The sequence below is a fragment of the Protopterus annectens genome, chromosome 3.part0 (genome assembly GCF_019279795.1).
Source record: "Protopterus annectens isolate FY-2018-M chromosome 3.part0, PAN1.0, whole genome shotgun sequence".
Classification (NCBI taxonomy): domain Eukaryota; kingdom Metazoa; phylum Chordata; order Ceratodontiformes; family Protopteridae; genus Protopterus; species Protopterus annectens.
Genome location: NC_056731.1, coordinates 1,851,214,664 through 1,851,232,069, shown reverse-complemented (window position 1 = coordinate 1,851,232,069; position 17,406 = coordinate 1,851,214,664). Strand labels below are relative to the sequence as shown.

Here is a 17,406-nt window from a genome sequence, read left to right as displayed (position 1 = left end):
TGTGAATGTTGAGCCTCTTAATGTGGACAGGTCCACTTCCACCCATGGTGTCTTTAGACCCTCACCTTTCCTTTTCCATAAAGGCCTTTACTAAGTCCAAATCAGCTATGCATCCCAAAAGGCCTGTTGCACAGGGCCCATCTCCAGGCCCCATGCCTAAAAAGCAGATGCTAAAAATGGCTGAGGATTTAATTACTCTTATCCAGACAAGAGACCCAGAGTGGAGGAAGTTTCTCCCTCTTCTGACCAGGGATCCATTTTTTCAGAACATTCTGATGAAGAGGAACACTCGTACTCCCCTTTTGAAGATTCTGATGCAGAGCAGTCCATTCCTTCTGTATCTCCCCCAGAGGATTTTTCTTTTGGGGAAACCTTGCACACCTTGAGGGAACACTTCCATTGGGAAGGCCAAGACTTTTCTGATTCCAAGAAAAGACTTAGGGAATTTCTTTTGTTACCTCAGCACAGACCTCTGGCGATACCTCCTGTCTTGGACATACTTGATGATGTTTACTCGGAGGCTTGCCTTAATCCGGATTGCCTGCCTCCTGCCCCAGTCAAGCCTGATAGGTACTACAGAGTTCCTAACTCTCACCAATTTCTTTACAAAAGCCATAATGCTGACCCTGAAACCATTTCTCAAGGCCCCAAGGGAATGAAGGCCTCTACTGTTAAGAATGCACTACCTTCGAAGAGAGTCTAGATCCTTAGAAAGGTGGGGAAAAAGGTATATACCTCGGCCACCCTAGCCATGAGGGCCTTAAATTGTCAGTTCCATATGCTTAAATATCAGCAGTTTCTGTTATCGCAGTTAAGAAATAAAATTTCTCAACCTGAACAACCAGATTTGAAGGAGTTGCAGGATATGATGCATAGTGCAGAACAAGTGGGTAAACACACCTTACAATGTGGCTATGATGCCCTAGAGGCCTCAAGTAGAGCTGCTGTGACAGGATCAGTCATTCGTAGACATGCCTGGCTTAGGGAACAAACCTTGCCTGATCATGTTAAAGCTAAACTACTAGATGCTCCTTTATAAAAGGATGTACTATTTGGTACTAATGCTGAGGAGATACTACGGAAAATGGAAGAAAAAGCTAAATCTATGCAAACTGTCAAAGCTTTTCTACAGGTTCAACCACCACGCTTTTAGCAGAAATTGGCCTTCAAAAACTGGTCCTTTCCAGCCACGGACAAGCCCCAAAGAGGTAGATACAGGCACAAGGGGCAGAGGACAATCTCAAGGATCATATAGAGGCAGACAATGGCAAACTCCAGCACCAAGAGGTGGCGAAGACAGTGCACAACAATACAGGAAACAAACCCACTGACTTCCCCCTTTTCATGCCAAGCAAGTCTCAGCTGGCAGCACCCTTGGGAGGAAAGCTGGCATTATTTACAAGCAATTGGCATATTATCACAACAGACAAATGGATCCTGGACATTATAAACAGAGGCTACAGATTTCATTTTCACACTCTTCCAAAAATGAGAGGCATGCCGAACCTGCCACACAATCAAAGGGCAGAGGCTCAAATACAAATTTCAAAGCTTATGGACATGAAAGCTATTCAAGAGGTACCTACTCACGAACAAGGTCAAGGTTTTTATTCCAGACTATTTCTGGTACCAAGGAAAGGAACCGACTGGAGACCCATTTTGGACTTATCCATCCTAAACACATTTCTACTGCACCAAAATTCAAGATGCTCACATTACAGCAGCTTCTTCCCATGCTGGGCAAGGAGTTTTGTCTGGTAACATTGGACCTCAAGGAGGCATACCTGCATGTCCCAATCAGACAAAGCTGCAGAAGATACCTCAGATTTCTTGCAGGTTCAATCCACTATCAATTCTCTGCATTGCGCCCAGAGTATTCACGAAATGCCTGGCATCAGTAATTGCCTACTGCAGACTTCAAGGGATACAAATTTACCCTTATTTGGACGACTGCCTGATCCAAGCGGACAGCAAGCACATACTTCTGGAACATCTGGCTTATGTAACACGGTTATTGAATTCTCTGGGATACACAGTCAACAAAGAGAAATCCAGGCTAACACCAACTCAGAAAATAACTTTCCTGGGTGCCAACTTGGACACAAACACCCAGATGGCCTATCTTACGCCAGAAAAACAGGGGCAACTAACTCAGTACTTCAAAATACTAGCAAATTGTACCAGGCTCACTGCAAGGAAAATCCTGCAGGCTCTGGGCTTCATGGCATCTTGCATTCTTTTAATCCCATGTGCAAAGTTGCATATGAGGAAACTTCAATGGTACCTAAAAAACCTATGGTCTCAGCACAGCCACAGTTTGGAAACAATAATACCAATAATCCCATGTTTGCAAAAGGAATTTCTATGGTGGGCCCAAGCATGCCAAGCAAACACAGTTCTTCCATTCTGCAAGCCTCAAACAAATCAAGTCATCACAACAGATGCCTCAGACTACGCCTGGGGGGCGCACATGACAGACAGGTGCATTCAGGGGAAATGGTCCCAAAAGGAAAAGCACCTTCACATCAATCAAAAAGAAATGCTAGCAGTGATAAATGCAATTACAGCTTTCAAGGACCTCCTGCATCCAGGGCAATTATTGATAAGAACAGACAACACCATAGTAATGTGGTACATAAACAAACAAGGAGGAACACATTCATACCCCCTGTGCAGGCTAGCCATGTCACTTTGGACCTTGGCTCTGGAATGGCAAATCGAACTTCAAGCACAGTACTTGCCAGGATTGGAAAACACGCTGGCAGACAATCTAAGCAGAAATACGACAGACCCACACGAATGGAAGTTGCATCCGCAAGTGTTTACAAAGATAATCCAAGCGTGGGGAAGGCCAGACATAGATCTCTTCGCCTCCCACAGGAATCATCAATTGAAAAAGTTCTGTTCAAGGACCTTTCATCCAAAGGCCTGGAGAGTGGACGCCCTTTCTTTCAGTTGGGCAGCATGGACAGTTTACGCTTTCCCACCTTTGCCTCTTCTGCCCAAGGTGCTCTTGAAAGCAAGAGCAGACAGACCGAAGATGATATTGATTGCTCCAGACTGGCCAAGGCAACACTGGTACCCACTCCTGAGGAGCCTAACACATACTCCTCCCTGGACCCTACCTCTAATGCCTCTTCTACTGACTCAGCACAGCTACAAAACTCTTCACAGTCAGCTGAAAACACTCAATCTGGCTGCATGGAAAATTCCTTAACACCACAACAGACCCTACTCTCCAAAGAGGTGCAGGATGTCATTTTGGAGTCCAGAAGGCCATCTACTAGAAAGGCTTACTCCGCAAAATGGAAACGGTTTTGCGCTTGGATTGAGAAAAAAGGCCAGGATCCTAGAAAACTGAATTTACCTCAGATGTTACAGTATCTAGCTGAGCTGTTGAACAATGGACTTTCATTTTCCTCCATCAAAATTCATGCTTCAGCCATTTCTGCAGAATACAACACTGATCCACCCTTATTCTCTCACCCACTTTTAAGACAGTTCCTCAGAGGGGCTAAGAATATAAGACCTCCAAGGAAACAACCAATACCAGCCTGGGATCTTAATTACATTCTATAAAAATTAACATTGCCTCCCCTTGAACCAGCTGCCTCAACAGATTTGCAATATTTGTCCTGGAAAACAGCTTTCCTTCTGGCCATTACTTCAGCTCGTAGGTTTTCGGAACTACAAGCCCTCATGGCTGTGCAGCCCTTTCTCATCTTCCATCAGGACAGGGTTTCCCTACGAACCAACCCGTCATTTATGCCTAAGGTAGTATCCAGGGTAGCTTTAAATCAGGCCATACACTTACCTACCTTTTACCCCAATCCTCAAAACAAAGGGGAAAGGCTGCTACATTCCTTAGACATCCATAGACAGCTACGTTACTATTTGGACAGGACAAAGCCTTTCAGGAAATCAGAACAACTTTTTGTGTCCTATGCTGTAGGAGCTCAAGGGAAGCCAATCTCCAAACAGACAATTTCAAAATGGATAGGCCACTGCATATGGTTTTGCTACTCCTATCATGGCAAATCTGTTCCTACAGGCATCAGATCCCACTCCACAAGGGCCACAGCTACCTCAACAGCCTTCCTCAGAGGAGTCCCTACCAAAGATATTTTGGAGGCAGCCACTTGGAGTTCTGTGCATACCTTCACAAAACACTATCACCTGCCTTTATACCCCAAAACTAGAGCAGGTTTTGTCACTGCTGTGTTGCAAGGCATTCTGGCTCCTCCCAGTTCCACCTAGTGCCTACCACCCTGTGCGTAGCTTTGGGATTCTACCCATCTGTGATTATTGCAGCTGTATGCACGATGAACATAGTACAGTTTTGTACCTACCATAAATGTAGATGTTTGAGTGCTAATACAGCTGCAGTACAGGTTTCCCTCCCTCCTTCCCCTCTTGGTAAAGGTCTAGTTGCTAACACCTCCTCATACAACCTGTTTGGGTTATCCTTCTATGGTGTATTTGCTTGCAACTACTGATTTTTGATTATATTGCATTGCATGATTATATATATAATTTATGTATTATCTTCCTTCTGGGGGCACCTGACATCTGGGGCAAGAAAGACTGAAGAAAATGGCGTCGGCTGTGTCTTATATACCCCTGTCGCACTGACGTCAGGAAAGAAAGCGACAACAACCGACGCCGGACCTAGACTTTGGAATTCGGCCGACCGAGGACCCGCCTGACGGCAGAAAACCCATCTGTGATTACTGCAGCTGTATTAGCACTCGAACATCTACATTTATGGTAGGTACAAAACTGTACTTTTACCCCTACCTCTCCTGTTTTTCCTAGTGAAGCACAATGCCTCATCAACCTCCTTTATCCTATAGCCCCTGTCAAGTAGCTCACTTCTAAACTGATTAATATCTCTCTCATATAGTCTCCTCATTGTTTAACCTACGTATACGCATGCTTTGACCTTTAGCTATATTCCTAAACACATGGCCAGAGTGCATGCTGTTCCTTTGCAGTAATCTGTTTTTCCTACAGCTTTTCCTAAATAATGTAGTGGTTAGCCTACAGTAGGGGTTCACCATAACCTTAACATCTAAAAAGTCCATTTGCTTCGTGGATGACTTATGTGTAAACGACAAAAATGGAACTGGATCACTCACAAAACATATAAACTGGGTTAGCTGTTCCTCAGTTCCTCTCCAGATCAAAAAAAGGTGATCAACAAAACCTCCTATAAAATATAACATGAGGCATATAGGTGGAACTAAAAACAAATTTCTCCTCCCACTGGGCCATAACTGTATTGGCTTAGCTATTGACACAACTAGTGCCTATAGCTACGCCATTTCTCTATAAAAACAAACGCTCATCATACATAAACACATTATTTTCCAAAACGATTTCCAAAAACAAGCAAATTAAATCAGTGGTTACCAAATCATAAACACTCTTCTCTGCCAGATATTCTTTTACCATGTCAATACCAATATCATGCATGTGAACAGAGAGAGAACATCCATGCTAACTAAAAAATAGTCTCCATTAAAGTTCAGCTCATTGGTACATTCAAACAAATCTACCAAAAACTGAGTGTCCCTTAGTACATGTCGTTGTGCATTAAGTTTTGGCATCAGCTTTGCCATTATTTTAGCCATTATACACGTATAAACACTTTATAATTATGAAAGAGAAAACCAAAGAAACCGTGTTGGGTAAAACCTTGGTGCAGAAATAAATCCAAATGAAAGGTAAAAAGTAAAAAATGCACCAAGATAACACACAGCAAAATGTTTAATCACAGCAAAATACAAAGTGGTAAGCGCTTTCACAACCGAAGTTGCTTCATCAGACACCACAGTAAAAAATGCACAGGTTTAAATAGAGATTCTAAAATGCCAATTAATCAATAAAAATCACACAATGATTAAGTAGCAGTGAAAAACAATTAAGCCTCATGCTCACACTAAAAAAAGCATTGCTTAAAAACATTGTACAAGAAGGAATCAAATACTATACATGAGAAAGCACTTAAAAAACTTATAAAATCATTATAAAACATGGAAAAATACTAGGCAGGAAAAAGTTAAATAGAATACTTGGAAACTAAAAGCTAGTTAAATACATAGACTAATTTTGAAAGAACTTAGCTAATCTTAATGCTTGAGATGTCTAGCCTTTAAAAAAGGGACCAAGGAAGTAGTAGCATTCAAACCAGGATACTTTTCAGCATTGAGTTTCAAAATCCACTTCTGTTCATGTCCCTCTGTGATATTCTCAATGTCACCACCTCTGGGGTTTCTATGAATATATTGTAGAACAAAGAACTTAAAGTAATGAGAATGGCCATTGGACATAACGTGATTGGTTAGAGCACTAGAAAAACAAATAGAATGCTTAAAGATCGTATTTTAGACCACCTAAGAGATATTAGTAATAATAAACCATCAAATGCTCTAGCCAATCATGTTATGTCCAATGGCATCTTGTTTTACTCTTGATCTTACTCTTGTGGCCCAGGTTGTGACTGACAAGGGTCAGAGAGGGGTAATAAAAAAGTAAATTAAGTCAAATTCAGCATTGATCTGTTCACCTCCAAGGGAAAAAATGTGTGGTTCCACATATGTACTGTTAACATTGGGAGACTGTAGCAGTTAGTTTGTACACATCAAGGCTCTCTTAGCTCGACTTTGTGTAGCATTATGAGACTTTTTCAAAGATTTCTGGGTGTGGGCATAAAACCTCACAGTTAAACTGATTCATGTTAAGAATAGGGTGAGGATGCTGTAAAAGCTAGTGAAGAAAGCACAAGAATCAAAAAATGATCTCTCCTGATTGCCATGGCTGATACTCCCAAGCTGGGCTTCAGGAAGTGCACAGTGTGTGGCCATAAGCTTCCCCCCATTTGTTGGTCAACGGGAGGAGGCAACCACAGAAGTTACCAGGCTGCTTGCAAAACGAGTCATCCAGCCCGTCCCCTGAGATCAGTCCGGATCAGGAATTTATTCCAGGTTCTTTTTAGTGCCAAAGAAAATGGAGGACTTAAGACCCATACTGGATGTTTCAACCTTGAACCTGTCGGTCGCCAAGATGAAATTCTGGATGGTCACCCTTCAGTCCATTCTGCCGTTTCTGCAGATAAATGATTGGATGTGCTCGTGGACCTCCAGGGCACATACTACCATATCAAGATGAATAGCTGCTCTCGGAGGTTCATCCTCTTTCGGCTAGGAGCCAATCACTTTCACTTCAGAGCAGTACCCTTTGGGCTCACCACCATCGCCACCCCCACCCCCCCGGTGTTCACCAAAGTGATGCAGTAGTGGGGGCTTACCTGCGGCTGCAGGAATTTCAGGTTTTCCCCTACCTGGATGACTGGCTCCTCTCCGCCCCTCCAGGCATCGACTGATTTGAGCCAGGGATCATCTTCTTCATATTGCTCAGTTCCTGGACATAACCATAAACCCCAACAAGTCTCAGCTGGCACCAATGCAGGTACTGGATTTTATAGGTGCTGGATTGGACATAACCGAGGGCAGGGTGTTTCTACCCTCGAACAGATTGCTATCACTCTGTCATCATGTGCTGTACATTCTCCAAACCAGTCTTCTCCTGGAGGACTCAGTCCTTCGGGTGTTGGGGTCCATGGCGGCCATGATCACTCTTATTCCTACTGCATGTCTCCATATGAGGGCTCTGTAATAGACCTTAGCCATTCAGTGTTCTTTGCTGGACTTTTCCTTGTCATGTCCTGTTCAACTATCCCGCATGTGCAGGGACTCCCTTCTTTGGTAGCTCCAATCCCAGGACCTCTTTCAGGGTCAGCCATTTGTTCTTCCCTCCCCCACGATCATGGTGACCCTGGACACCTCCCTGCTCAGTTGGAGGGGGGGTATTGCATGGGAAGGAGGTCCCAGCCCAGGGCGGCGCAGTGGTGCAGTGGTTAATGCTGTCGCCTCACAGCAAGAGGTTCTCTGGTTCTATTCTTGGCTGGGGTGCCTTCTGTGCGGAGTTTGCATGTTCTCCCTGCATTTTGCGTGGGTTTCCTCCAGGTACTCCGGTTTCTTCCCACATTCTAAAGACATGCTTCTGGAGCATTTCTCCCCGGGCCTCCACTGAAAACAGGATCTGTGGAACCTAGTCGGACTTTCCCGGTTAACAAATGTTAAATAAAAATAAATAAATAAATAAATAAATAAATAAAGTCACATGGTCCTCTCTGGAGACCAGTTTGCATATCAGTGTCCTAGAGATGAGGCCAGTGCTTTTAGCACTGCAAGCTCTCCATGCCTTCCTTTCTCTGGGGACTATTGCCATACAGACAGACAGTATATCAGTAGTCTGGTATATCAAGTAGGGGGGACTAGATCTTATCCCCTTTGTTGCGAAGCCATGAGATTGTGGGAGTGGGCGATCTCCTCCAGCTGTTTTCTGGTGCCAACGCACATTCCGAGGAGGACCAACATATTGACGGACAGGCTCAGTAAGTCTATTCTGATGCCTTACAAGTCTTCTCTGAATCCTTCAGTAGTGGAAAAGATCTTTCAAAAGTGGGGTCAGCCTTGCTGCGATCTCTTTGCCTCTCCTTCCAACGCAAGGTGCAGCGAATATTTCACTCTGAACCCCCCTCTGGGGGAGCCCCCCCCCCCCAGAGACACTCTATTTCATGCTTGGTCCTCCGGTCTACTGTATGCTTATCCTTCGCTCCCTCTAATTCCCAAGTTCATTCAGAAAGCTTGATGGCTGAGGAGCTCAGTGATCCTCATTGCCCCTTTCTGGTGTCACCAAGTTTGTTCCCCACTCTGTGGTCTCACGTAATGTGCCCTCCTTGGACACTAGATCCGGTTCTGAATCTGATTACACATCCCTCAGGTATTCCTCACCCAGACATAGTCAGCCTGAAGCTCACAGCTTGGTTGCTGCAATTCCCATGATAGTTAGGACTCCCGGGCTGTCTTCCCCTGTTAAGAAGATCTTGGTAGCGGCCCACAAATCTTCTACCAGGAAGGTTTATTCAAGCAAATAGAAGTGTTTCTCAATCTCAGCCTCTCAGCATGATTTGGATCCTTTCACCGTGCTAGTTTCGGCCATTTTGGAATTTTTGGTGGAGATTTTTAACCATGGCGCTAGTTTCTCTACTGTTAAGGTACAACTGGCAGTAATTTCTAACTTTCACATAGGTGAAAATTCAGCTTCATTGGCTTCTTTTAAACTTTGTAAGGCCTTTTTGAAAGGCACCTTTCTACTTAGGCTGCCGTTAAGGACCCAACACCCCTTGGGATCTTGCTTTTGTGCTGCAGGCCTTGGTTTCTTCTCCTTTCGAACCAGCAGCCACAGTTGATTTGCAGTTTCTGTCATGGAAAACAGCCTTTTTTGGTAGCAATTACCTCAGCCAAGAGGGTTTCTGAGATTCAAGCCTTATCTGTCAAGCCCCATTGTATGATCTTCTGTAAAGATAGGGTGTCTCTGTGGACTTATCCATCCTTTCTACCAAAGGTAGCATCAAAGACTAATGTTAACCAGGTTATCAATTTACCAGTTTTCTTTTCAAATTTCCAAAATAAGGGAGAGTACAAATTGTGCTTGCTTGATGTTCACAGGCAGCTGCATTTCTGTTTGCATAGAACAAAATCCTTTCGGAAGTCATGTCATCTTTTTGTTTCCTTCTCCAAACCTTTCTTGGGAAAGCCTATTTCTAAAGTGACTATTGCTGGATGGATTTCTGAATGCATTTAGTTGGCCTATCAAGCCAAAGGGTTATCTCCACCAGGACACGTTGGGGTGCATTCCACCAGGTCTGTCGCTACTTCAGCTGCTTTTTGGTCCAGGGGTTTGTTAGATGATATCTGTTCTGTGGCTACCTGGGCTTCATCGCACACATTTATCTCCCATTATAAATTGGACCTTTTTCCAGGGGGAGGGCATACTTTGGCTCAACTATGCTCTGGAACATCCTTCCATGAGGACCTCCCAGGGTTATTGGTAGCTAGGGACTCTGTCCCTCAGGTTGAAGACCAAATGAAAGCAACAACTTCAGATGAATAAGTTATGTACTTACCATAAAGATCCATCTGAATTGTTGCTTTCCATTTGTCTTCAAATGTCCCTCCCTCCTTCCCCCTGCCTTGTGTGGGTTTTCTAGTGAACCTGATGGAAGAGTCATAGTCCTGCTATCCTGGCTAGTCTTCCTTTTGATAAGCCTTTTGTGGGTTGTGCCAGGTTGATTGGCATATTGTCTAGGTTGGGTTGCTGCTGTTCTGCAACAAACTCGATCTGAGGGGAGGAGGGAGACAGGGGCATTATGGGTAGAGGAGGAGCTTGGAGTTTGGGTCCGATGTTGGAGTATGCCGCCAAGTCGGATCTGTGCTGTATCCGAGTCCCTTAGGTTGAAGACAAATGGAAAGCAACAACTCGGATGAAACGTTATGGTAAATACAGAACTTATTTTTATTGGTAATGATAGGCAAGATTGATTAGCTAAGCAGGTAGGGTTCTGGTTTGCAGTGTGAATGTAGGTGACAGTTGTAAGTATAAAATCTAGCTTCCTCCTTTAGGAGGTTGGTGTTTACCTCACAAAGGCAAAGTATAAGGTTTGATTCTCACCCTTGAAGGGGAATTGGCTAGATTTAAAATGTCCTGCAAAGGCAGCTTGCCTAGAACTTACTTATAATGACATGTTTTGCTTTACAAGCCTAATATTTTGCAGAAACAGTTTTAAATATTATTGAGAGGTAGAACTTGCACACCATTCTTTTCAGCATAATGACTGAAACAGCACTGATATGGAAACAGCAGAAGTACATTAATTGCTGTGGCATGCAGATAATTACTTAGTCATGTACTGTAGGCTTCCCTACTGACAGCTTCATTTGAAAGTTAACTTTAATATGCACATTTTTTGGAAGCAGTTTATTTTTTTGTTGCAAGGAAAAGAGCTTTTATTTCAAGGATGAACCTGAACATTTTATTTCATGAGTATTCAAGATATTGGAGAATTTTAGGACATGATGTATACCTAGATATTTTAATAGAGCTCATAATAATATATGCTAAAATAGTAATGATGGATTTAACAATGGATAATGTGACACTGCAAAATTGTAATACTACTGCCATTCAGAAATGATTTGCTTAACCAAGGTATTTTCTATTTCACTTTATAGACTGTCAAGATGGATTATGGTACATTCATTGGAGCCCCAAAGTTCCTTACACGACCAAAAGCCATTACAGTAGCAGTTGGTAAAGATGCTACTCTGAACTGCCAGATTATCGGTAACCCAACCCCAACAGTAGTATGGGAAAAGAACAATGTTCTGCTTCATACCGGGGGACGATTTAAGACTATTGAAGATGGCGACATATACCGCTTAACCATTTATGATATGACATTGGAAGACAGTGGTCAGTATATCTGCCGGGCCACAAATACCATTGGAGAAGCCTTTGCTGCTGTTACACTGAAAGTTGGAGAAGATGGAGAGAGTGCACTAGCAGAGATTCCACCTTACTTTATCTTGAAGCCAACATCAGTGAGAGTAAGCATCGGAGATGATGCAGCTTTCCTTTGTAAAGTCCATGGTACCCCTGTGCCCATTGTCAACTGGGAAAAAGATGGGAGAAGACTTGGAAGTTTAGAGGACTCAAACCGGATTCAAATTGAGTCATCTGGAGAGTCAAATTCTCTAAAGATCAGATGTGCTCGTTTTGCAGATGGTGGAAATTATACTTGTCGAGCAGAAAACCCTGTTGGTGATACCAGTGCTTCTGCTTCCCTCATAATTGATCTTGTTGGTAAATCTGTGGAGACTTCTGGTTTAAAACTAATGCCTCAGAGTACGGGATCAAGCATTATAGAACCAAGTTATGGCAAAACAGCCTCTCTGTTGTCACATCTTCAGAGAAGACGTGAAGAAATAAGAAAGTCAGATATCTCCATTTTTCGAACCTCTGATTTCAGTACTGCCTCATCTTTATCCAGTCTTCATCCTTCTGAGGGATTGTCCAGTATTGGCCTCAGCCTTTCCCGTGACTATGAAAGGGCAGCCAGTCTAGCAGCAAAAATGAGTCGGGATTCTACTCAGACAGTATTCACCCGTACCTGCATGGTAACAGAAGGGAAGCATATTAAACTGAGCTGTTTTGTTACTGGTCAGCCCAAACCAGATATTGTGTGGAAGAAAGATGGGGATGTGGTCATGGAAGGAAGAAGGCATGTCATTTATGAAGATGAGCAGGAAAACTTTGTGATGAGGATCCTTTACTGTAAGCAAAGTGATAACGGCCTTTACACTTGTACAGCTTCTAACTTGGTGGGACAAACATACAGTTCGGTGCTAGTCATCGTTAAAGGTAATTCCTAAGTGACAGATCTACATATGTCCACTTATTTGATGGTTAGTCAGAATCAAATGCTGTTTAGTCCTACCTTTGAGGTAGATGCCTTGGAAGCTCTGTTTATTGGTTTATGTGTCCATAACATCTCATTGCAGTTTTAAAAAGCATTTTGGAAATTTGTGTGAATGTTTGTACTGATTTGTACACTGCTGCTTTTAGTTTGTGCTTCATTATTTTTAATATCCATCTTTAACCCACACACACACACACACACACACACACACACACACACACACACACACACACACACACACACACACACAAACACACACACACACACTCCCTGCAAACCATCAGCCCAATAATCAGTCAGTTCCTTGTGAAGTAAGGGTTAGTTGTCAGTCGCCATCAACCAGACAGCTGTAGTGTTTTTTGTTTATTTTTATTCTAACTTGCCACCTTAGTGGTTGATATATATATTTACAGAAGTGAGGATCTTCAAAGCCCACCCATGTAGATATGCATGTTCCAGGTCATGCCCCTTAAAAACTACAATGTGAATGTGACTTTGCAGGGTCAAGTGTATGTCCCTAGCTATTTGCTGCATGCCATGTACCTTTCTGTCCAGTAGAAGCCAGCATTAGAGGATGAATGAGCTAGTGCTGGCCACTGAGTCCTACATTCCCCTGCCTGGCACCTGTGGAACATGAGCTGCAAATCGATTTTGGGTCATTTGGGCCATTTTTGGGTCATTTGGGTCATAGTAAGGACTTCATCCTACTACACAATGGAGATGGACCAGACCAACTGATATTTTTTAATATGTTTTTGTTATAGAGCTGTAACTTAAAATACATTGGAAATGACAAGAAAAATAAGGGAAGAATCTTGATACAAGTATGGAGTAGTGTTCAAATGCCAAGTAAATAGTACAGTACATACTTAATATAGAATTATTGTATTAATAAATTCATACTGTGCTATCCCTATAAAATGCATCAATATAGATTATCCTTTGGATGTACTAGAGTGATGTGTGTCTCTCTCTCTCTCTATGTACATCACACACACGTCACACCACACACACACCACACAAACACCACGCACACAAGCACACACACACACACACATACACACCACACACACGCACACACACACACCTTTACACAAACATTCTGCTTCCTCCATTATTTCAACATGCGTACACCCATGCTCACTCCTCGTTGTACTAACACCTGCAAGTTAATAGTGGCACAAAACCTCGCATAAGCCTTTCCTGGCACACAACTTACACAGGATTCACCTGATTCAAAATAACAAAATAATGACATGACACATCCTTCTTTGGTGCCTTGGTGCAAAATCAAGAAGTGCTTTGGTGCATCACATACAATTTACACCGACAGAGTTATAGGTCAAAAAAAAAAAAAAAACAAAAAAGTTTTACATGCATACTCTCGATGTGACAGCAGTTAGAGGGGGGGGGCATGAAGCTTTGAGGGCCGCATGCAGCCCGCGGGCCACAGGTTGGACACGTCTATACTAGAGTGTTTCAAATGTAATTCCAGTAAAATTCATAGTTTAACTAGCTAAAGAGGAGATGGTCTCATGTTTGCTTATCTTAGCTGACATAAAAACATATACTGTGCTTTTGAGACAATATCATTTTCTGTTCACAGTAGCACCTAGGTGTTCATTTTAGTGATGAGTTTCTTTGCTGCATTAAGAGGAAATAACATGAATGTAAACTGTGTTTGTTTTTGTGGAGGAGACAACGAAGTTTAGAAATGCCAAAAAGGACCATCCCAGCTTAAGTATATGTTCGACTCTGTTAGGTCAGTATTAGTTTGCAGTGGCTGATAAAATGTTCACTTGTCTTTATTTATTTATCCAGTTCTGTCTCGTGTTTACACCTAATCAGTATGCTGTTTTCGACAAGGTGTGGTGCGTGACAGATAAATGTTAATAACTACCAGAATACACACTTTAAAATTAAGAGGTGCGATTCCGATTAGCAGCATACTTTCTTCATTGTCAGTCAGTATAGTTCCTAGTGGTCAGTATTCCTGTCTTCTGCAGAGTTCCAAAATAGACTAGTATTTTAAGTGCCAGTTAAGTCTTAATGCTATTAAGAGTGCATGTCAACAAAATCAGTAACTTCCATACTCTGAATTAATGATTTGCTACATGACATCTTTAAAATGGTAGCAGTCTTTCTAACAGTGTATTAGCGGAAATGTGAGCAGTATAAACCGTGCACAGAGATGGAATAACCAAAATGAGGATCCCTTGCTTCCTTAGAATGCAGCCTAATGAGTAACAACTTTTTCAACTGAACTTCAGGAATATGAAGTCTTACTTTGAGAGCATGCATTGTACTGCGGTGGTGGTGCTGCGGTAGCGTTGTCACCTCACAGTAAGATGTCCTGTTCGATTCTCAGCTAGAGTGTCTTCTGTGTGGAGACATGCATGAATGGGCGTACCTTCATTGAAGGTTGTGTGTCAGGGCTGGCAACTCGGCACGTAAAAATCAACTGCCAATCATTAGCGGACCGGAGTTCAGCTGTGGCGACCCCTAACCAGGAAAAGCCGAAAGACGCAACAACTTTGAGAGAATGCATTATAGCACTGACTGGTAAACATAATGGGTATTTTTGCCTTCGTTTATTTTCAAAATTGCTATGAATTTTCCTACTGGTACTGATGTTTTGGCTTGTGGCCTTGTTTGTCTTATTACTGATAACAGCAAAGTAACCTTTTCATACTCGAACAATGTAGCATGCCAGGAACTCTCCCTCTTCCTAGAAACAGTTTTTGGGAGTACAGAAGAGGAAAATTCAGTTAAAGCAATCCACAAGCTCCATGAACAAATGCTTCTTTAACAAAATTCAGTTAAAGCAATCCACAAGCTCCATGAACAAATGCTTCTTTAACAAAAAACAAAACAAAACAAACAAAAAAAAAAAACAAAGGCATCTTCTAAATCCCTTCCTGAGTTTGCTTGCTTTAGATAAGTTCCTGTGTGTGTAGAATCATTGCTGCAGGAAATCAGTTGGCTAATGCATTCTCTATTAGATGCTTGCATCTTTCCTGTTAAAGATATAGACAAGCATATAGAAAACAAACCATTTTTAGGCAGTTTTCCATTTAAACATAATATACATCACATATATTTTATTTACTACTATCATCAGTCCAGCATTACAGAAAACTGCTGATTCCTGCCTTCCCTTAAACCTCACTCCACCTCCTCATGAACATTATTGTGCATGTATTGTTCCCATAATTGCCATTGATTTCTATGCAGTTTGCTCCTTCCTTTTTCTGAAGATCCCTCTTCCAGTTCTTTTATCTGTTGTATAATATTCAGTACCTCAGATATAACTGGTATAAACTTTGATTTCCATTTTCTAGTACTTGCTTTTTTTTGGCAGCCAACAGAATGAAATAAGGCATTACTCTGTATAGACAATTCCGATCCTGTGTCCTACCTCAGAAGAATCGATGTTAAGTTGTCCATCTCGCTTTCATTCTTGCTGGTTGAGTTCGGAGCCGATCCTCGGCTCTGACTCGGCCATCTTCTAAAGCTCAAGAGCTGCTTACTGACTCGAGGCCTCCCCATATCCCATGATGCCTGGCACTAGATACCCAGATCTCGTTTGCCGCTTCTGCTGCGAGGTTGTTCTGCTGGCTCAGGTCGTATAAACTTTATAGTTATCGTTTTTCTTGTCATAAAACTGTTAGTTTTAGAGTAGACTTTTTCGTTTAGATTAATCTAGTGTATTGTAGTATTTTTCTTACTGAATCCTTTTCTATTTCCCTTCAGAAACTCGTTTTTAATTAGAGAGTTCCCCCTTCCCCTTTCTCTTTCCTTTCCTCTGAAAGGTTTCCGTTTAAGTTAGAGGATAACCTTACCTCTAAGGTTTCCGTTTAAGTTAGAGGATAACCTTCTTTCTCTTTAAAAAAAAAAAAAAAAAAAAATTTTTTTTCTTGGATTTCACTGTTAGTTAGTTTACTTATAGTTAGCTATAGTTTTTTGGTTGTAGTAGTGCAGATATAACTTTTCTTGTAGTTTGGTTGTGGTAACTGTAGTGTACATTTTTTGTGGTTAGTTACCTTAACCCTTCTGTGTGTGTGTGTTTCTTTGTTCCTTGGTTTTCTTCAGGATGTCCAAGGATCCTAAGCCGTCCGGATTCAAGAAGTGTGACTCATGCTGTCAGAAGATGTCAGATGGTCACACTTCTTGTGTTTATTGTCTGGGCGCCGTGCACCTGCAGGACTCTTGCTCGATTTGCCACGCATTCAGTCCTAGAGTCCTGCAGGAGTGCAAAAATAAGTTGATCTTGAGGGGTTTGGTTAAGCCCCAAGATTCACCGGCTAAGGCTCAGCCCGTAAAATCTTCTAGGCCACCCAAGCCTTCGGCTCCCAGTTCGGAGCCGTCGCTAGGTGAACCTGTACCATCGATCTCGGCTCCTGCTGGAACCGATGCTCCTCCCTCCCAGTCCGCTCCGACACGTTCCTCAGAGCCGTCTGAGAGTCGAAAAAGATCTAGGTCTCCTTCTCTGGAGTCGATACGTTCGGCTCTGAGATCACCTCTGCTCCAATCAGAGCGCAGTCATCACTCATCCCACTCTTCTCGGTCCTCAAGACTTTCAGACCATGACTTGGAAAGAATGGTCAGCAGACTGTTAAAATCGCAGGCCCTGGCTAAAATGTTGTCCAGCCCCCCTCATGAGGTGTCGGCTCCGTCCACGTCTGTAGATATTCCTCCTCCGAATCACCCTTTGAGCTCGGAGATGGAGTTCGTTGGGGCTCGAGTCGTGGAACCGTCGGCTCCGATACCTTCTCCTTTGGTTCCGTCGTCGGCTCCGATCCCTTCCATGGTACCGTCCCTGGAGGGATCTGGACACTGGGACTCCCTCGTCGGCTCCAAGGGGGGCGAGTGACATTGGACACTTGTCCGACCCTGCTCTCCCCCATGGGGCTTCGGATCAGGTGAGCTCGGCTCCCACATCAGCCTTGGAGCTGTCCCCCTCGGTGCGGACAGTTATTCTGATTTCTTCGGAACTGGAGCCCTCTCTGCGTTCCGGGTAG

The 17,406-nt window shown here is 42.9% G+C and overlaps 1 protein-coding gene across 1 annotated transcript in view; it reads left to right on the top strand.

Annotated features, from left to right (window-relative positions):
• Positions 1-17,406, top strand: part of OBSCN (obscurin, cytoskeletal calmodulin and titin-interacting RhoGEF) — a 4,979,884-nt gene that overhangs the window by 248,816 nt on the left and 4,713,662 nt on the right. The window contains exon 2 of the mRNA XM_044066040.1: positions 11,139-12,327. Within this exon, the coding sequence (XP_043921975.1) occupies positions 11,148-12,327 (1,180 nt within the window). The 5' untranslated portion in view covers positions 11,139-11,147. The remainder of the gene's footprint in view (positions 1-11,138; positions 12,328-17,406) is intronic.